Genomic DNA, 22,217 nt, shown 5'->3' with positions numbered 1-22,217 from the left:
TCCCAATCCTTTCTAACTTCCTCTGACCAATTCTTATAGTTATCATGCAATATTTTATATGCTCTACTAATTACTCCTTTTTTTTTTAATGCCAGCCTCTGTTCTAGATTCTACTAAAAAAATTCTAGCAGTGCTGGTCATTCCTTTAGTAACCCCCCCATGTATTTCTCTTTGCCTATACTCTGATATCAGTCCTTGATAGGGAAGGTAATATCTAATCTGAAGTCCAAATAAATTATTGGCCTCTTTCCATTCTATTATCTTCACTCTCGTTATTTGCTCCCAATCCCTTTGTTCCTTTGCCAGTTTTCTCCAACAAATTCCAGCCCCCTCTTGCCTACTGTCTATATCCCTAATTGCATGTCATCCCTACCAGCAGAATCTACTTTCTTCATTCCCATGTTGGCTTAGTTCTTAGAATACGTTCTGCTACTTTATGGATATATTATTCTGAATAATTATAGTTATTCTCCTTAAAGGCCTGCATCCAAAATCTCAGTCTCTCCTTGTTTCTTGAAATTCCCCCATTTCAACTTCATCACTTTCCACTTTGAAGCATAATTTTCTGCTTGTGCTATGTATAGGAGCCTTAACTGTGTAGCTCTGAAGTACCCCTTTCAAATTCGGTAATCCTAATCCCCCTGTTCTACTGGAAGAATCATCTTATCCCAATTGACTCTTGCCGTCTTCCACTCCAAGATAAAGTCCTTCAACTCTTTAATTGCTATCCCCAACTTCTCCTCTGGTTGATAAAAACTATGCCTGACCTGTGTATAAGACTAATGGGACTAAAAACATTTTGAGTGATTGCATCTTATTATCCATATCCATATAACAAAGCTTCCATTTTCTCATTTTTTGTATTATCTTTTCTTTAATCTTTTCCCACATATCCTTAGCTGCCACACCAGAATAATTTTTAATCCATACTTTTAAATAATTCATTTTATCATGTCCCCATAAAAACAGATATTGCTGAACCAATTTGTGTATGGGTACATAATTTACTGCTACTACCTTTGTTTTAGCTTCATTCATTTTGTATCCTGAAAAGTTATGAAACTGTCTCAAAATGTTCCACAACACTGTAATGTCTCTTTCTGGTTTTGTCAGGTATAAAATATCATCATCTGCAAATACAGCCAGCTTTTCTTGACTACCATTTTCTTTGCCAGTGGTTCTAAATATAATGCAAATAATAAAAGGGAAAGAAGACACCCCCATTTGGCTCCTCTGCTCAAGCAAAAATTATCAAAGAGGACCCCACCCACTGTAATTTTCACCTCTGATCCCCTCATATATCCTCCTAATCAACCTTATAATTTTTTTCAAGAAATCCAAATATTTCCATTGCCCTGCTCATAAAGTCCCAGCTTGCTCAGTCAAATGCTTTCTCTGCATCAAGACCCACCACCACCAACGGTATTTTCTTACATTCTGCTGCCCTCTGGATCACCAATGTTCTGTTAATGTTTTCAAATATTTTCTCTCCTTCACAAAACCACATTGATTCATATCTATCAATTTTGGCATTACTTTTGTCATTCTTTTAGCCATTATATACGTGAACACTTCATAATCATTGTTTAGTATTGAAATGGGCCTGTATGAAAGCTGGGTCTAATGGATCTTTAGCCTCTTTAGGTATTACAGCTACCACTGTTTTCTTCCAGATGTTGGTACTTTTCCTCCAATTAAAATACTGTTAAACAAAACCTTCCAGATCTTTATCATTTTTCCCTCCTAGCTTCCAAACCTCCAGAGGGATACCATCTATTACTGGGAACTTTCTTGTATATTGGTTATACATCACAATTTTTATCTCATCACCCCTGTCCTAACTGTTAGTAATTGAGCTACATCTACCTCAAAATCTTGGCATATTTAATTCTTCCATAAACATTTCCATTTGTATCTTTCCTTGATTTCCATATTTCTCTTCTTTATATAGACTTTTATATAATTTCCAAAATATTTCTAATACCTCTGCAGGATCTCTTGCTACCTTCCTTGTTATAGGCTCCCTAAGCTTGGTGACAGCCCTTTCTACTTTCTGTTGAGTCATTGTGCTAAAGGTTTTAGTGCTCTACTGTTATCATCAAAAAACAGTTGCTTAACAGCAATCTTTCTAAACTCATGCATATTATCGAGGTAATCCCTTATTTTCTGCTTAGCATTCTGCAGTTGATTCTCTTCTTGTTCTGTAAGATTTTCCCTATTCTGCAATCCATTAACATATGTCAGTCCTCCTAAATAATTCTTGTTACTTAACCATAGCTCCCTTTCTTTTATTTCCACCCTAAACTCCACCTTAATTTTATCCCACTCCCTAGCTATATTTGCAGAAGAAATGTGCATCTTTTCTAATAGCTTCTGAATAATGTCCATTAGCTATTCCTTAAATTCCTCTCTTTTCAACAGATAGGTGGAAAAGCACCAGTGTCTCATTTTTATTTCATTACACTGTGTTTTTATTGACACATGATCTGAAACAGTTATTGGGGGCACATCAAAACCTTCGATTAAATGCACATGTTCCTGTGAAATGTAAATTCTGTCTAGCCTGGCCTAGCCCAGTTTTTATATCTTGTGGAATAATATGTAAATTCATTCTGAACTATTACTGAATTCACATCTTCCATGCCAAATATTTTCATACTTTTCTTCAAAAATCTACACTCTTTTGTTATGCTTTCTCTTTTGTGTCCCCCAGACACATCTTCACTGTTGCAAATCACATTCCAGTCCCACCTTTAAGTAATATTACTTGCTGAAAACTGAGCATTTCTCCCAGAACTTTCTTAAGCTCCATTGTAGCAGTTTTAGGTGGAACATAAATACATTCCAGTGTAATCCTCCTCCCTTGCCAGTAGCCCCTTAGCACTGCAAATCTGCCATTATTATCTTTTTTATCCTCTTCTATCACTATTGGGATTACTCTTGTAATTGATGTAAGTATTCCTCTTTTCCTTTGTTCCAGGTATTCATCTGAATAACCATCCTGAAAACCATTTTTTTAATCAAATTCACATGTTCAGTTCCATGTGCATCTCCCGTAGCATAGCTATTTGCACTCTACATTTTTAATATAGTTCACTACTCTTTTTTTTGTATTTATCTGTGAGTCTGTTAACATTTAAAGACATTACAGAAAGCATCATTGCATTAAAATGTTATTATTCCCACCTTTCATGTATACCTTTTTTTGCTAAATGTCTATTTAAAGCTTGTTAAATGTCTCTTTCCAGCTTTTGTGTTACATGCATACCCTGACAGAATGAACTTTTATATAATTGTTTCTTGTGATATCTATTTCAGCCCATGTCACATCTTACAACATTTTGTTTCATTGAAAGCCCTCTTTATCAGATTGTTTCCATGGAAACATGAAGACCAGCTGCAGAATTGCTACTGAGCATAGACACATTTACTAGAAAAAGCCTCATAACATTCAAAATTATTTTCCATTTACTTGCTTACTCTTAAAATGTGTTACTAAATCAGTCTTAAGGTCCTTAATCTCGTCATTTCCCCATGCAAGAATGAGAAAAAGCACATTATTTTTTCTTTTGTCATGCTTTTTTAACCAGGCTGTTTTTCACTGCATTGGCTACATTTCTTAAAACTAAACAAAAAAAAAATGAGAAGGAAGAAAAAAAAAGAAAGTGAGAAGGAAGAAAGAAAAGAAAAACACAGCATCTGTTTTACAATCCCCATTACACTTAAAAATAACAGAAAACTTTACAGCATGCAAAGAAAACCATGCACCACAAAAATAGTGCTAGTAAGAAAAAATTATTTACTTACAGTTAACTTTCTTTCCCCCTCCTCTCTTCCCCTCCCCAAAGCATTTTTTGAACATTAGTGACATGAAGTAGGGCATATGCTTTAGAGTCCCCCACAAGTCCAACAAATTCTGAAAAAGTTCAATATTTCCAAATGTTTTTGTTCTGTCATATTTCACACATATAATTACTGCAATGTAATCTCACATTAAGTTACTGATTTTATTACTGCTCATCTCCATCTCCCAAATCTAGTCTGTGCTTCATTTCCAACATACTCGGATTCCTCTAGTCAACTCTTGTGCTCCCTTCCCTCACTCCAACATTTTCCGTTGAAACACTGGAAAGAGTTTCACAGGTACTGTAGTCTTTATTACCAGAAAAACAAGCAGAATCTCCTTCTGTTTTGCAACTCACTTTTTGTTAGACAAACTTTTGCATTTTCCCCTTAGCATGCACTTCGTCAAAAAATGATTTTGTCCCGCCAGGGAAGAGTATTTTGAAGACATCTGGGTACAGCAGTTTGAATCTCACACTTGTGTCTCAACATTTTCTGAACAGTGGAATCAATTTTCTTTTCTTCTGCTTGGTGTACAATGAGTAATCTTTCTCCACACTCTGCTGTCTCCCACTTTTAGTAGTTTGCTCTTCTGCCACCATTTCATCAAAAATCAACTCCTTCTGCTGGCAGGATTACATTTTTACTATTAAAGGTCTAAGTTGCTTTATCATAGCCAGATTTGGAGCATACATACAATGTGCCCTTTCAACTCACAACTCCTGCTGTGGAATACCAGTCCAGTTGCTTATTTGTGCTTTCATAAAATTAATGCAGTCTCTTCCTTCCAGCTTCTCTAGTATAGCTGAAAATCGCAGGGTTTCCCTATGTGCTCTGTCCTCCAATTCTATTTGTTGAAACATCTCTTCTTGAACAATCTCATATTCAGCAGACTTTTCTTCATTTTGACCTCTGATATTTGCAGCTTTATCACCTCATCTGAATATTTGTTTAAAGCTTCTTCCATTTTTTCCAGCCTTTTATTCATCTTGATATACTCCATCAGTGTTTTGTTTGTTGTAACCAGGTTTGTGTGCAATTGTCTTACATCTTCCAGTAGGTTACTGGAATTAACGTGTGGAGGTTGCATTACTTTTTGCTGAACAGCTGCAGAACTTGCTCCAGTCAATGTTTCTTCCTCACTTTTTATAGCTGATTTTTCCAGGTTCTCAATTTCATTTTTCCTGGCATCCAGGCAGTACACTTACTAGCCAGTTACTGAAATGTAGATATAAACACAAGTCTACTGGCCTTCTCTGCTGAGTTTCTGTTTTCATACCGGGACAGCTAGAATTAAGTTTTTACTAAATGTGCAGCCATTCTGGAAGCCCCTAATAAATCTGATATTGTCTTTTGCATTCCTCCTCAGCAATGGGATAGTCCCCAGCAATGTAACCCTTGGGAGGCCCTCACGGAAGGACCTGCTGGAGCAGTGTCAAACTAAATGAAGCTCTGCTTTTAGAAATGATGTCCAATTTGTAATGTGTAACAAAGGTATGCATCTTTGACCAAGCAGCGGCAGCACAAATGTCATCAATGGAAGTCCTTGACCAAAAGACAGATGAAGTAGCCATGGACAGAGTAGAATGAGCTCAAGGAGGTTGTGAAAATTTTAGTCCTTCTGAGAATAAACTGATGAAATGCAATCAGTAACTCACCTGACTACAGTAACTTTAGATATTGCCTGACCCAAGTAATTTGGCGAGAAGCAAAGAGTTGGTCAGACTTCCTGAACTGCTTTGATCTATGAAGATAAAAACATAACTGTCTGTGCACATCAAGGGAATGAAACATAAATTCCCCTGTGTTTATTTTTAGAGACAGAGACACCCTGAGAGAAGGGAATGTGATGAGAGGAAGAAGGCTGATATAGCCTGGAGCTCAAGGAAATTCTTTTAGGAAGTAATAATAACTTAATTGACTTCTTGAAAAGAAGATCAAGCTAGGAAGTGTTTTGTTTTCAATTTTGTTTGTTTTTTGAAGGTTAAGGTGGGTTTTACCAGGTTTAAGGAAAGTCTAAAGGAGGGTCCAGAAGAGGAAAAAAAGAAGGGATCAATGAGGAGGAAATTTCAATGAAGACAATGAAAAAAAATGAAAGACGAGGAAAGAAAAGGAAATGTTTAAAAGCCAAAGTTTAATTGTGGAAAGGAAATTTCTTTAAACTGTAAAAAGAAAAGAAGAATGGAAATGTTGGTGCTAAAAAGGGTTTGATGGGTTTGTTAGAAAAGAAAATTGAAAATATTTTCCATTTGAAAATATAAATATTTATTTTTTGTTTCTGAGGCTTGCTTTGTTTCTAGAAGCTTTCTGGGTAGGAACTTTCTCTGGCTAGAAATACTATGGAGAATGGCAGAGGGCTGGAGAATGTGGGAGGGCATTTTGGGGGCTCATGAGGATGGTTTGATGGGGGAGATGTTGGGTTGTGAATTCTTGATGGGGATAGAGGTGTCGGAGGAGACAGTTGGGAGTGGACAAGGACAAGGAGTAGGAAGAGACAGAGGGAGGAATCATGCCAGGAGAATAGGAAGCATCGTCAGTCACAGATCAATATCAACATCGCATCAGACTCTCTCTCTCCCAGAGCAGAGCAGAGTAAAAGTACTGCTGTTCTTGTACTTGTTGACGAGGGTCATAGCCAGCAAGGCTAGCAAGGCTGTGTGACTAAGATCATATTCAGAAGACAACATTGAGGCTCGACATCTCATCTGCTGAGCCTGTCTGTTACTACTCACTTCTGTTTACTACTGGTCTTTTTCCCACTACATGCACTGTGATGAATGCTAGTCCGTTCAGTGGATATCTCATCTCCTCTGATCTCTGCACAGTGGATAAGATCAGGTTTGCTGTGTTGATTTGTTGTTGTACTACACTCACTGTCTGTCTGTCTTGCAATAGTGCCTAGAGGAGTGAGAAATGCTTAGCATGCTGAAATGCTTGCAGTGCTATCATGCAACTTACAGCTTGGTCTGCACCTTGGTCTCAACTCAGAGATTCCTTGATCTTTCTTTCAAAGCCCCCCCAGATCCCCACTGTGACAATTGGGGTGTGGGGGTGGAAAGGTGAATGGTCTGTCCAGAAATAGGCCATCAGACTGAATCCACCAATGAATATGACATTTGCAGATTTTTGGGAGTGGAGTAGGTCTTAACAGAACAGATAAAGCATAGACCACTGTACTGCCAAGGTCCATTGAAGGATTTGCATAAAGAATCATGCTAGAGGGACTAGAAGTATGGCAGCTGACATCGACCCCAGAGCTTGTAGTACTGATCTTGCTGGAGATGGATGAGACAGTACAGACCGAATCTGATGTTTCAAAGATGTGATTCAATGGAGAGGTAAGGAAGCCACTAGAGTTGTAGTCTTCAAGAGAGTCCCTATGAATTTCTAGTGTCTGTACTGGGACTAGGTTTGACTTGGCATGGTTTACTGAAATGACTAGAGTGTTGGAAACCTGGAGCAAGTAGTCCCTGGCTTGTAAAAGTTGATGTTTGGATGGGGCGGTGAGGAGCCAATTATCTAGATATGGAAACACCTGGAATCCGCAGAGTCTCAAGTGAGCTGCCATGACTGTGAAGCATTTGATAAACACCCTGGGGCTGTGGTGGGTCCAAAGGGCAATGCTCTGAACTGGTAGTGATTGGCTCCCAGCCAAAATCATAGATGTCTCCTGGATCACCTGTCTATTTTTATACAATACTATGCATCCTGGAGATCTACAGAATACATCCAATCGTCCTTGAGCAGAAGAGGCAGTATGGACTGAACTGTGACCATGCAGAACTTCATCTTCTTTACATACTGGTTTTACTTGCTTAGATCTAAAATGGGTCTTCGGTCCCATGTTTTCTTTGGCACTAAAAAAAGCGTGAATAAGTTCCGAATCAAATCTGGTCGGGTGGGACCTCTTGGATTACTCTCTTCTGTAGCAGCTTTTGTATTTCTTGTGCTGTGTTCTTCCTCTGATTGGGTGAAACATCAGGAAGTTTCTTCTTTTGAGTAGGAGGAGGAAGGGAAAATGGTATGTAGTAACCTCTGGATATGATTTTTAGCACCCATGAATCTTTTGTGATATCTTTCTGGGTGTCTAAGTGCAAAGAGAAATTACATCCGACTGTCTCCAGAGGTGGACAGTTGGGCAGAGCTTCAGGAGTGCTGAGAGGGCCTATTGGTACAGGAATCTCTAAAGCCCTTGTTGTGCAGGCCCCCTCTGCCTCTAGGGCGATGTCTACCATTAAAATTTCCTCCTCTGCCACTGGAGGAATTATCCCCGCATGAATTCTGGAAAGGTCCCTGAGATTTTCGGAACCAGATCTTCTTACTGCTTCTTTGGTTTCTACAGAAGGTCCATTGAGGGGTATAAAACCTGATTCTTACGGCAGACAGAGTCTTTCCCTCTTGTTCACTGTGGGTAAGCATGTTTTTAACTGATGGCCCCAACAAGGAAGTGCCATCCAAGGGGGCACTGACAAGACATTGTGAAGGGCTCCACAAAATTGCATAGCTGCATCCAAGCATGTCTCCTTATGGATATACCTGAACCGGCAACTTGAGAGGTATATTCTGCTGCATGGGAGATCAGCCTCATTGATGCATTTGAAATGGACAGGAGAGTGGCCAGTTCAGAGGAAGTCTCTTTGAAATCTTCAACAGACTCTTTAGTCCAAATTCTTTGTAGCAGCATGAAACGTGCCAAGTACTTTAGAGGCCTCAGAGCGAAAGTAGCTGAGGCGAACACTAGCTTTCCAAATCTGTCCATCACTCTGGGCTCCCTGTTTGGCAGATGCACAGAAGAGCTCTGGTCAGTTAGCTCCTTCTTGGGGGCTGCCACCACCATAATAGCATCAACTGGGACTCCCTTGCTCCAGTGAGGCCTATCAACACAAGGGGACAGAAATTTGTCCAGGGGCTTGGGAATAGGTTCAATAGTATCTGGTTCCTTTCAAGCCTAGGGGAAAACAATCAATCAGATCTTCTGGGGGAGTCACCCAAACCGTAGATGGTTCAGAACCGAAAGTCTCCGGAAAAACTGATTCTTTAAGAGAGAGAGAGACTTGGAAGACCAGCCACCCTTCTGTTTCAGGATCTCAAGAATATCTCCAAAGGAGATGTCATCAGGTGGCAATCTGGGGGAACCCTCTCCCTCATCAAAATCAGTGTCATCTGTGAGAGGCTCCATTGGTGAGTCTGTGTCTCCTTTTACACATTCTCTTCTGAGGAACCTCTTCTGTGGGATGTTCAGGACAGGTATTAGAAGAGAGGGGAAATTCCTCTAGAGGAACTGTCGAGAGACTTCTCTGAACTGGTTGTCCTTGTGGGATAGGTCTGATGGGCTCAGAGCTCGAATTCAAAGATGGGAAATGGGTAGGATCCAAAACAAGAGAACATGGTTCCCTGTGGAAAGAAAAAGCCCTTTCCACCACCTTGAAGGCCAAAGGACCAGAGCAAACCTGTATCCCCCTCCTTGGAGCTGAAGTCTTCGAGGAAGGTAGGTTGGGACATTCCTCAGATCCAAGTCAGAATCAGATCCAAGCTGTCCAGACTGAGGGTCCGAGAGGAGGGAGGGATGATCTGACACAATCAGAGCCAAACCCAACCCCTCGGGACCCAGTACTGACCTCTTGGATCCAAGACCTCCTCTGATTAGAGGGTATTGGAGCAGGACTGGTCAGGGGACACAGTCAGAGTTCAGGAAGGTACTTTCCTCAGATCAGACACTGAACCTCTCATGGATCTCGTAGCTTGGGACTTTGAAACCACTGGCCAGATCTGAAAATGACAGAGAATGAGTTTTGCAGATGCACTCATGGATCTGAGATCTTGGGATCCAATGAGGAGGTAGAAAGAAATGGATAAATCATTATCAGGGGCCAAAACTGTAGGATCTAAAAGGTGTTTAGGATCCGAAGGAAGGTTCCTAGGTTTAGGATCCAAAAGGGTTGTATCCGAGATTATTTGGATCTTCTCCAAAGACTCCGATGATACTTGAGAAGACTTTCATGGAGACCTCTTTGTTGGTTTCTGAAAAAATAGATTTTGCTGATTTGGTGGGGATTTCAGCCCCAGAAGTAGTAGGCAAAAGATCTCCAAGTATTAATTTATTGTACCTCTTGGCTAATGCTCGGAGATTGAAGGTACAACATACTGAGCAAGCTGTATTGAGGTGGTCAGGTCCTAAACAATAAACGATCTTCTTGTGGGCTTCCAAATCCTATGGCCAAAAGAAGTGCATTTCTTGAACACTGTTGGTTTTTCAGACATAGCTAACTACAGGAGAAAAAAAAAATCCACCAGGCAACCCTATAACCAAAGCAATTTTTTTTTTTTTATGAAGGAGCCCAACAACAGATTAACCACAAAGAAATACGATAAGTTATATCAGCTATGGAATGTTACAACTACGTCAAAAGTAAGGAAAATATACCATTATCATATTTAACAGAAACTATGGAGGTAGAAGAGTTAAAGATATAGGACAAGATAAACATTAACTCCACCAGTGAATGCTAAGATGGAGGAAAAAGGAAGTAAAAGGGTATAGAAGAAAGAGAAAAAAAGAAATAGAACTATAGAACTATCCAAAAATTTTGAGACAAAAAATGATCAATTATAGCTCCAGAGTGGAACCTACATCTAATCACAATGGCAGCAAACAGGATTCCGAGGTGTTGGTGATGGAATACAGCACTACACATAGAGGGAGGAGCTCGAGAGCTGGATAAGAAGTCTACTGAACGTAGACTTGTCGGATGAAAGTATCGGATTTGAACCCACTGGTGAGGAAGAATGAAAAGGACAAAATCAGATCAAAAGGTAATTACTATTTGGAAATAGTCCGTTTTGACACAGGTTTCCCTTCTTACCCATACAAGACATGAACGATTGATTTAAAGATCTGAAAGATTTAGATTTGTCAAATACAGTACCTGAGTTGTCTGTGGATATCCAAGGTATGGAGTATCCTCTCTCCCTTATTTTTAGGATCAGGACAGAAAACAGGGAGATGGATACCTTCGCTTAAAGTAAACTTGGATACCACTTTAGGCATAAAAGAAAGATTAGTTCTCAAAGAAAGCCTGTCCCTATGGAAAATGAGACAGGACCGTCACCATAAGAGCTTGCAACTCAGATGCCTTTCTTTCAGAGTTCAGTGCAATCAGTAAAACTATGTTCCCTGTTAAGAACCTCAAGTAAGTCAGATTAGCTGGTTCAAATGCATCATTTGTTAGTTTCACTAAATTAAGATCTCAAGAAGTGGCCACTGGTTTTCTTGGAGGCCTCTTAAAGAAAACCCCTTTCAACAATATTTTGACATGAGACTGCATTGAAAGAGGTGGATCCATGGGCAGACATGTTGAAATTGCTGATAAATGAACCTAGACAGAGGAATACGAAAGGCCATATAATAGTAACTCACACAAATACTGAAGAACCGGAGAACAACTAGCACTGAATGGGTGCTGGATATGTTGTTGGTACCAATGAGAATATCTTTTCAGTTTGCTAATACACCATTTTCTAGTAGCAGGCTTTCTTGTCTCCATTAGTACCTGCTGCATATCCTCAGTAAACAGGTGCCTAAAAGGAACTAAGACCCTATAATCCAGACAGCGAGTTGAAGCTGATTGATACGAAGGTGTATCAAACACTTCTGTACTTGTGTAAGAAGATCCTGTCTGTGAGGAAGCTTGTAGTAATTGCCCTTGGTCATCCCCACCTCCCACCCCCACCCCCGAAAAAAAAAAAAAGAACCACAGCTGCCTGGATCAGAAGGGTGTCAACACAATGATCTTGGAGGATTCATTCTGAATCTTCAGAAGTAACCTGGATGGTAGTGTAAAGAGTGGAAAGGCATAAAGACAAATTACTGTCCAAGGAAAAGAAAAGGCATCTGTCTTCCACACATTCTTGCTTGGAGTCATGGAACAGAATCTTGCCAATTGATTGATCAGAGAGGAGGAAAAGAAGTCTACTTGAGCAACTCCCCACAGATGGATTAAATCTTGGAAGACATCTAATCTAATAATGATGTATTTATTATAGTGTGTCACATAGTCTTCCTAGAATTTAAACTGTAATACCTTTTTGTTTATTATAAACATTTTTTGTGTGCTGGTGGTTGTTTATATGTGGAGCTTTTCTCCCCAGGCCTCTACTGAAAAAGGAAACATATCCAGCTGGACCAGCCCGGTCAACAAATGTAAAATAAAAATAAAATAAATAAAAGACCCCTGATCTAGTTTCCATTCATGAGGTCTGCCTGGTCCTGTTCAGCTTGTCTAGCACTAACATTTTCTCGGACAGAATTTAGGATGCCTACAGAGTAAGATTTTGCTGTGAAGCTATATCCCAAGCTAACATGGTTAGTCAGCAAAGGGGGGGGAACAACCTGGTTCTTCCTTACTTGTTAATATACCACATGACTGCGACATTATCTGTAACCACTTGAAGAGGTCCAAGGGACTAAAGATGGTTCAGAGAGTTAAGTGCATTCAACAGGGTAAGCATCTCTATATCTATGTGCTTGTGTCAGTCCCTGGTGTCCCACACCCCTTACACTTTTATCCCTCCTGAAAATGCTCCCCAAGCAAAGTCCAAAGTGGCTGTGCTGACTGCTTTGGAGGAGGAGAAAATGGAAGACCTGGATTTAAAGGTACCTGTTGTTTCCACCAAAATATTTCTCTTCTGACAAACCCTAGCACTAAGATTTGAAAAGATAAAAGGTGTTGATGCTGGGACCAAAGAGAATTCAGATACCATTGTATCTTTCTCATGTGGAGTCCTGCCAGGGGTATCGAGAGCCATAGATGTCATGACACCCAAAATCCTGAGGTATTCCCTGACAGTGACAGAAGTCAGAGTGGAAAACCTTAGAAACAGATTTAGATACAGATCTATTTTTTTCAGTGGAAGAAAAAATCTTTGAACTGAGGTGCCTAGTTGACATCCCGGGAACAGAATCTTGTGTGAAACAGCCAACAAAGACTTTTGAATGTTCTCGTGGAATCCTAGCTTGTATACAGATCTCTCACCCAAGACAGCAACTCCTGATACTTTGAAAAAGACTCTCCAAAGATAAGCAAATTGTCTAAATATCCAAGAAGTATGAATACCCTGTAGCCTGCAATGAGCTATAAATGGAGCTAGACACTTTGTAAACACTGTTAGTGCAGTGGATAGCCAAAGGTTAAGGGACAAAACTGATGATGTGATCCAGACACAAAAAACCCTAAGAAACATTTGAAGTCTGGATGGATGGAGATGTGATAAGAATCTTTTAAGTCTAGTGGTGCCAGAAAATCTGAAAGAGGAAGAACAGGTAAAAGGTTGTGAAGTGACATCATTCTGAATTTGGGCACTATTACAAACATGAATGAAGGATCCAGAACTGGTATCCAAGCATTTTCTTTCTTAGACAGTAGGAACATCCTTGAACAAAAACCCTTCCCCACTTAGGAAGGGAGAATTGGTTCTATCACTCCTTGGGACAGTATTTGATGAAGAACTGATGGAAACAAGAGTCTGACCTAGCAGATGAGGAATTCAGACTTGAATGGACCGTCCTTGGTTTTGGGAGGTTTGAGACTTCTGTTTGGAGCCCCCTTGCCATTTCTTTTTAAATATCTGTTTACCTGTATTTTGTTGAGACTAATGTGGAATGAAGAACATCTGCAGATTTTACAATTTGTCAGAACAAACTTCAACATATGCGTTTGACAATTCAAAATTCTGAAAATCAGTGTTGTAGAAGTATACACTTTTTCCCATATCTATCAACAATTTCCCCATGCAGCAGTGGAATCAACTAAGGCTACACCTGCTGAGTCATGTAGCACACACATCCTCTAAAGCAGGCAGATTAGGAAGAATGGGTGCAGGTTCTGGAAAATCATTCTGTAACAACCCATAGTATGTTCAACTTGCAGTATTTTCTGAGGGACTGACAAACCTAAGTATTCTTCCACTGAAAACACTGGCACATTGTAGCAATAATCTTAAAGAGAAACCCTCACATGGAGAATCAGAAATTGAACTCTCCTCTGAGTCTAAATCAGAAATGTGAGGAAAAAACATGTATCCATCCCTGCAACTTCCTGTTCAGATTCAGAATCTTGAATCTGTTCAGGAAAAAGAGGAATCCCTCTTTCTTTTATCTGAAACTACTTTACAAGAAGGATCAATGGCCTGCATTAAACCCTTAGTCAGACCCAGTAAATTACTCCTGGCCTAAGAAAATTGAAGAGGAAGAGATACATTCTTGTTCTTTTATTTCTTTCAGACAGGAAAAATGGGACCAATTGCATCACTAATGGCAGCAGTAGCTTCCCAAAGAATGGGCACAGGATTCTGACACAACATGGAAACTTTCCTCTGTTGCTTCTCCCAGGACCGATAACACGGTCTCTCCCTTACCTACTCAGGGAAGCCCCAACAGCAGCAAACATGGCTAACCCACAGTCCATAGTGGCTGCAGATGTTACACCAGGGGGATCTGGGGTAAAAGATGAGTGGTCTGAGGTACAACAAATGGCCACAACAGACTCACCCACCTGTAGCTGAAGCAAACTGTTAGCCTGCTGTGGTGGCAAAGGCTGCTTGCTTAATTTTTTTTTTTTTTTTGGAGCCTGGAAGAAGGACCAACCATGAGACCGGTAGCCTGTTCTATTTTTAAGTTGAAAATGGTGCCTCTTTCCCAGGAAAGACATGCAGGAATTTCTGGTAAACAGTCCATAAAAGTTACTTTTTCAACAGATACACACAGTAAAAAGCACTTTAAAACACTATGCCAGCCCAACAGAAGTAAAATCTACAATTTATCCACAGAAAAACTGTTTTATTTACTTTACACCACCTTTTAAACTGACAAAAATAATCAGTGCTCCGTTTAAATGACTTTACAGTCTCCAGACAGTTCTTTAAAAGACAACACTCCTAGCCTTAAAATAACTTTTCTGAAAAGGAAAGTAATAAAAGATCAACAAAATTAAGAAAATGGAAGTTTTCCCCCCAAAGGGAATTTATCTGCTCAGCAAAGCACGTGCCGATCGTCAATCTTTGAAAGCCTCAGTGGAGCACAGGCTTCAGGGGCAGGAAAGCTCTGAAGGGCTGGGTGCCCAAACTTGTCTTTTAGTCAGCTCAGCTCAAGCTGCCTGACAGTCTGAATGCATGGAAGTTGCCTTGAAGATTTGGAAGCTGACTGGCTCTTATATCCTTGACAGGATATAATGCACATAGCTAAGGCTACAGCAGCAGTGATCAATATGATGAACATGCATGGAGTCAGCACTGCATCCCAACAAAGGGAGGAAAAGTCCTGTGACTAGGACAGTGGCTTTCATCAGCTTGAAACAGTGTGCATGCTTTGAAAATGCATAGGTGCTGTTAACTGCTGCCATTTAAACCACAATTAAGCTTAAATGTCAATAATAAAACAATCACAGCCCTTAAGGGGAAATAACATACCTAACACACTAGTAATAGGTGACTCTGTAGTCAGGCACACTGACGTCCCACTCCTTAGGCTGGATAAGCAGAAGGTTACTGTTAGCTGCCTGTCGGGAGCCAGAATCCGCCACATAACACAAGCACTCAGGTCACTCCAGAATAAGTACAAATATGACTCTATCATTGTTCATGTTGGTGTGAATGACCCGAGACGTACCTCCCTGGACTACATGAAAAGAGACATGAAAGAGCTCTCTGATCATGTAGCCCAGGCTGGTATGACCCTGACCCTGAGTAGCATCCTGCCCTCACCAAGAATGATACCTCAGTATAAAGAAAAAATGATCAATTTCAACAATTGGCTAAGCTTCTGGTGCCATTCAAAGGGGATCCAGTGTCTATCAGCCTGGGACGACATGCTCGACAAGCCACGTTGCTTCGCAAGAGATGGCTTGCACCTGTCACCCCTAGGCTTTTGAATACTGGCCAAGGCTCTTGCTGCCCCCATAGTGCCTTTTTTAGGCAAGGCTCAAAAGTTAAACCCACCTCCGTAAACAGCACAATTAACAAAAAACTGAGGGTTATGCTACTCAATGCCAGGAGTTTAAATCTCAAAATGCACGAGCTCGAAGCACTCCTCAGTATGGAGAACGTCGACATCTGTGCAGTAACTAAAACCTGGTTCAAGGCTCCAGAGAGCACCCCAGCACTACCGGGCTACAATTCCCACATGTTTTGGCCACAGAACATGGACCAAAACACAAAAGGAGGGGGTGTATCCATATTCATCAAGGATACCTACGCCTCCAGGTTAGTGGCGCAGCATGATACCTCTGAGATCATCCATGTGCAACTAACATCGGGCAAATCTGCAATGCAAATTGTGGCCTGCTACAGATCACCCTCCATGACCCAGGACCACCACTCCACCTTTCTGGAGACACTGGAAAACATGAAGGTCCTACCAAACACCCTGATATTGGGCGATTTCAATTACCCTACCATTCACTGGGAAAACTACTCGAGTACAAATTCCCAGGCCCAGCCCTTCCTGGAATTCATCAACTCAAACGCCCTGGATCAGCTAGTACACTCCCCTACCAGAGGTGAAAACATATTGGACCTGGTCATCACCAACATGGGCGACAGGTGTTCCACACCGGAGGTCAACCCGTCACTGGTTAGATCAGACCATAAACTAATCACTCTGGATGTCCACAAACTACACCCCCAACTAAGGAAACCACAGTAAAAAACTTTTCTAAAGCAAACTTCACCTTACTTAAGACAGAGGTGGTAAGTTTCACAGCCCCCACGCTAAAGGATAACGCTGCCCAAGATGCAGAAACCTTTACAAATGCACTCTATGAGCACCTACAAGGATGCATGGATCACGCCATCCCTAGCAAAACCAAGACTCACTCCTCTAAGAGAAGGAAACCAGTTTGAACCCCTACAATAAAACAGGCTATACAAACTAGTTCAGAAAAAAAAGCAAATCCCAAGAAGGAAAGACATCCCTGATCAGTATCAGTAAGAAACTGAGGTCCCTCATGAAATCATCCAAGGCTAACTTCGAAAGAAAAATAGCCACGGATTCAAAAGATAACCACAAAGCCTTCTTTAGCTATATTAAGAATCTAAGTGGCAACTCGCAGATATGCACTGAACTACTGCAAAATAGCACAAAATATACTGAACCTACTGATATTGCCAACATCCTGGCAGATAGATTTAGTGCAAACTTCACCTCCCTCTCACCTCCAAAAGGGCCCACAACAATACCAGAAAAGTGTGGTGTCCCAAAAATCACAGACACACAGGTGAAAACAGCCCTTTCAAAAGCCAAAAACACAGCGTCAATGGGACCAGATGGTGTCCCAGGCTGCGTCTTGCACGAACTACAGAATGAACTAACCCCCCACCTAAACACGCTGTTCAACCTCAGCCTCTCCCACAGGCTATGTGCCCATAGAATGGCCACACAGCAACTGTTATTCCTCTCCACAAAGGAGGGGCCACAACTGACCCTGGTAACTATCGCCCCATAAGCCTGACTAGCCTGGTCTGCAAGGCTATGGAGCGCATCATCATGGAACTCATTAACAAAGACATTTGGAACCTCCAAACACTTGACCCGACCCAGTTCGGCTTTGTTAAGGGCAGATCATGCCTACTAAACTTGGTTGACTTCTTTGAGACAGTCACCAAGGCTATAGACGAGGGAAAGGTGATTCACACAGCCTACCTTGACCTCGCCAAGGATTTCGACACCATTCCCCACTTGGGTATTACAGAAAAACTCACCAGCCTGAACATAAACCCCTACGTCACGAGATGGGTTGCCAACTGGCTTACAGACAGAACTCACATGGTAAGAACAGCGGGCTCCAGGTCCGACTCTAAACCAGTCACAAGTGGTGTCCTGCAAGGCTCGGTCCTGGGACCCCTACTGTTCGGCATATACTTCTCAGAAGTACAGGCAAACACAGGAGGACTATGGCTAACCAAGTTCACCGATGACTGCAAACTGGGAGCCATAACTGACTCTCCGGCTGACACGGACATCCTCCAAAAGGGCCTTACTGAGACAAACACCTGGTGTCAAAGTCATGGCCTCAAGCTAAATGCCAAAAAATGCATAGTCACCCCTTTTGGGAAAAACAAAACATCCACGAATTACCACATAGGTGGAAGCCCCCTTAATACAAAAGAGGTAATAAGAGATCTGGGGACCCAGGTAGATAGTAATCTCTCCTTTGACAATCATATTGCCAAAGTAGTTAGGAAATCCTTCTATGTGGCCTATCTAATTACTAAATGGTTCGCATCTAGAAATAAAGAGGTTATAGTGCCCCTCTACTTGTCACTCATTAGACCCATCATAGAGTACAATGCCCTATTTGGGATGTACCTCACAAGACACTTCCAACAGCTGGAAAGACCACAAAAGTACCTCACCAAGAGGATTACTGGTCTCAAACATATGTCCTATGCAGCCCGACTGAAAAAACTCCGGCTGTACTCAATGACACATTGCTTACTCAGAGGTGATCTCTGCCTGACTTACAAAGCCATGTCCAACTCAGAATTGATGGACACGCTCCACCTAAAGAAATCCAAGTCACTGCGAGCCATGCGCTCTAGTGAGCTAAACCTCGCCACAACAATAAATAGAACATGCTGGAGGGATAGATTCCTGTCACAGAGACTCCCCCATGCTTTGGAACAAAATTCAAAATTACATCAGGCAGAGCCCCTCACTAACATTCTTCAAGAGAAACCTTGACAAGTAGATGGGTAACAGAAAATAAACCCCTGGGATCACTTCATTGGCTCTGCTTGACAGAGGATCAGTTAATTAATCAATGGGGCAGCTAAAGCTGACACACTCTGGCTAGGCTTATAAATGCCCTTGGGCAGATAGCCTAGTACCTACCTATGAACATGTTGACTGATATCAGCAGTTTTAGAAAGAATGGCATGTCAAAGTGATGTTTCAGGTGGAGTACACCTTTAAGGAACAACTTCTCCTCTAGCCTTGTCAGAAGAGGTGGGATCTAGAAGTAGACAAGCAGATACAGTTGAAATGTGTGCATTAAATAGGAGTATGTTAGACAAGATTTCAGTAGCTCACATTCATAGTAGAGGACCAGTGGGGTGTTGGGTAGAATTAGGTCCTATTTTTTAGGCAGACACCATACTGAAAATCTCTTCCAATTGGTTATAAGATTTTCTGGTGGAAGGTTTTACCTCCTGGATAGCTTTTCAGCACATCCTCAGAGAAGTGATGTCTAAAAGGGATCAGAATCCTATCATCAATATGGTAAGATTGAGGGATGTTAGAATTGGATGAAAAAGCCAGACATTTTGCTGTGTGAGCAAGCCCAGCATGGAGGGAAGTTGGAACTGGCTCTATTATACCCTGCTGGATTAGAGTTTAAATGATGGGGATACAGCAGTTGAATCTGGTTGTCAGGAGGAGGGCCTGCAAATGGAGAATAAGAAGTATGGAAGATGGTAACAAGGAATTATGTCCTGGCTCAGATGATCTACTTTAGAATCTCTATTTACAGATGGTTGGTATGGCAGATCCTAAGTGTTCTTTGCTCTGTCCCTAGTTATTTCTTATGGATCTTGTTTTCATCCCAAGAAATATGAAAATTCTCTGGGGGATAACTGCTTCTGCATTTTATGGTAAAAAGTATTTCTTTACATCTGTATCCAGACAATCCCTAGGTAAAAGTGCCACAGCAAGATATATTACGCATACATGATTGGAGAACATACGCTTCCAGATGTCACGTAAGAGGAAGAGTGCCATATCCTTATTTGATGCAGATAGGATAGAAATTTTATTAATGTAGTTTTACACTTTCACAACAAAAATGTTACTAGTAAAATGAAACAGCAATTCTAGAATGTGCCCACCACAAAAACTCAACATTAACTCTATTTGTTTGAGTAGAACACTAATCCAAGTGTGACTCTTACTCTTACCTCCCTTACTCTATTTCTCCTGTCTTTCCTACATCACCTCTAACAAATGCTCATTTCTCACTCTCCCCCTCGTTATCCACTATTAGAATGTTCCAGTCTGACGTTTGCTTTCAGAGTGAGTAATAAACTCACTCACGTGTCAATATGTTTCAGTGCTATATGATACTGTACTTATCTTGGTTTACTAACAGTATATGTGTATTATTCTACATGGCATATGGTATTAATCTACGTATTTACAGTGTATCGCAGTATACATCTGTTTTAACCTAATGTATATGTACCTTCTGTTATTATACTTGTGGAGCTTTTCACCCTGGCCCTCTGCTGAAAATGGATAAAATTATCTAGTCAGACCTTCACCATAAACAAATGTCAGTAAATAAATAAAGTGGACAGGTTCAGCCTAGGCATATCATTAACATTCGAAAAACAATGAATACTGCATGCAGTAAAAATAAAATGGTAACATCAATTTTTGTACAATCATAATGACAGTGTAAGAGTAAATTAATTACAAAATAATGTTATGGGAAGTTATATAAGCAATATTAGTTGAAAAACACTAATTCAATTATATACAATATTTACAATAGTGAAGTTGCACCATAGTGCTAGGTTTAATACCTTTTGAAAGAAAGGAATGTGGTGGTGGGGGCTATATGACTAGTGGAGAAGGAAGAGAAAAGGGAGGAGAGAGAGCTTGTAGGAGTTATTGAAGAAGTCAAGACAGGAGCAGATGAAAGGGTAAAGTGGGGGAAAGGGTGATGGGAGACTGAAGGTACGACAGTTAAAAGTAACTCAGCTGAGACTGAAAATAGTACAGGAAAACATGTGAATTAGAATCACTACAACAGCAGGTACATGACACTACTCTTATGGAAACATCTGCAATGGACTAGTTTGAGTTTTAGAATGGGCAGTTCAGCTTTAAGCCTTCAGTATTACCAAATGTTTAGCCATAATGACAGGGTACAAAAGAAACCCAGTATCCCAGGAGAATTACATGAGAACACTGGGAGAAACACTGTTCTGTCACTACACATTGTTCTTCAGGGCTTGTGCACAGGTAGAGATGCTCTGCCACATGTTAGACTGAGCAGCAGTAACATTACAGTAGAAAAAGGTCCAGTTCTCTGTCTCTCCCTCCCTCCCTGCATTCCAGTACCTGGATTACCGCCAAAGACTGAATCAGTACTGCTGAGACACAGTATACCATACTGAGCACTCTGGAAAATGCCCTTTACAATCTGTCACCGACTAACTCTATGAGCATAATTAAATTCCACTTCAGAAACTCCACCTTTACAATTTAATGCTCTTTTCACTTTATAACCTCTAACGTAGGAATAAAGACTTTTGAACAAGTCATATGAACAATGAATTAAAAGACAGAGGCTGTTACATACAACCAGTAATTACTAGGTCTGGTGCCAAACTTATTTAAATCAACTCAGAATGGTTAATGAAAATAAAACAAGACTTACCTTCATTCTCATATCCCTGGCATGTTTCTCCAATTCCTTCCTCATCTCCTCCCGAGTCATCCTGCCTGCATTAAGCACCAAATGCTTCCATTCAATTGGCTGAAAGCAATGTAGGTCATGTGGCACATATAATCCTATTTTCACTTTCTTTACAGAGTGCATATATTTTTTGTACGAGTCCTCAAAATCAAATATGAGTTCACTCAGAGTTCGGAAGGTCAAAGGCTTGTCCATGAGATCTGACCTTCTACTCATGCCTAGTGATCCATAACGACCACTGAAGAAAACACCAAGCACCACATGGTGAAAGTATTGCCCTGAGAATTGAGTTTTAAAGCTGATTGCGAAACGTTCCAAGCATGTTACACCATTACTAAGGTATCTGAATTGTCAAAGTCAAGGCAAAATAACATTCATCACTATTAAAGTTATCACATTAATGCTGGGATGATGCATATGTTTGCTGATTAGTTTAAATGGAACAAAAACACAGGCCATATATCAATTTTAGAGTCAGCCCTCAAAGTATAGTATCAGATAATACTCACTCACTGGAAAATCTCACATGGCTCATGACAATGAATCCCAAAATTATAAAGCCATTTTCAGTTACAGGGATATATGTAACGGATGATTTTAGACAGAAGCTGCTGCAAAATAACTCTCACACTTTGTAGGGAACGATATTGTGCAACACAGACCTGCAATAAATGTGCCATTTTCATACTAAAATATCATTCAACCAACTAAATTAATAAAAAAGGTAAGTTTATTCCACAAAACAATGTACACTACAACTGAGACAGCATTTGGCACTCTGGTGACTTCTGAATAAATCATGGCTATAGCTATGTCCAACGTCTAGGATGCACATCTTTGCCTTGATACTACAATTTTCTCTACACATCATATCATGTTGAGTTTGGAAAATGTATAGAGTAC

At 40.6% G+C, this 22,217-nt stretch overlaps 1 protein-coding gene across 1 annotated transcript in view; it reads right to left on the bottom strand.

Annotated features, from left to right (window-relative positions):
* Positions 1–22,217, bottom strand: part of VASH2 (vasohibin 2) — a 1,568,646-nt gene that overhangs the window by 399,091 nt on the left and 1,147,338 nt on the right. The window contains exon 5 of the mRNA XM_044055500.1: positions 21,276–21,657. Coding sequence (XP_043911435.1) covers positions 21,276–21,657 — 382 coding nt within the window. The remainder of the gene's footprint in view (positions 1–21,275; positions 21,658–22,217) is intronic.

The sequence above is a fragment of the Protopterus annectens genome, chromosome 1.part2, assembly GCF_019279795.1.
Source record: "Protopterus annectens isolate FY-2018-M chromosome 1.part2, PAN1.0, whole genome shotgun sequence".
Taxonomy (NCBI): Eukaryota; Metazoa; Chordata; order Ceratodontiformes; family Protopteridae; genus Protopterus; species Protopterus annectens.
This window is presented reverse-complemented; position numbering and strand designations above follow the sequence as displayed.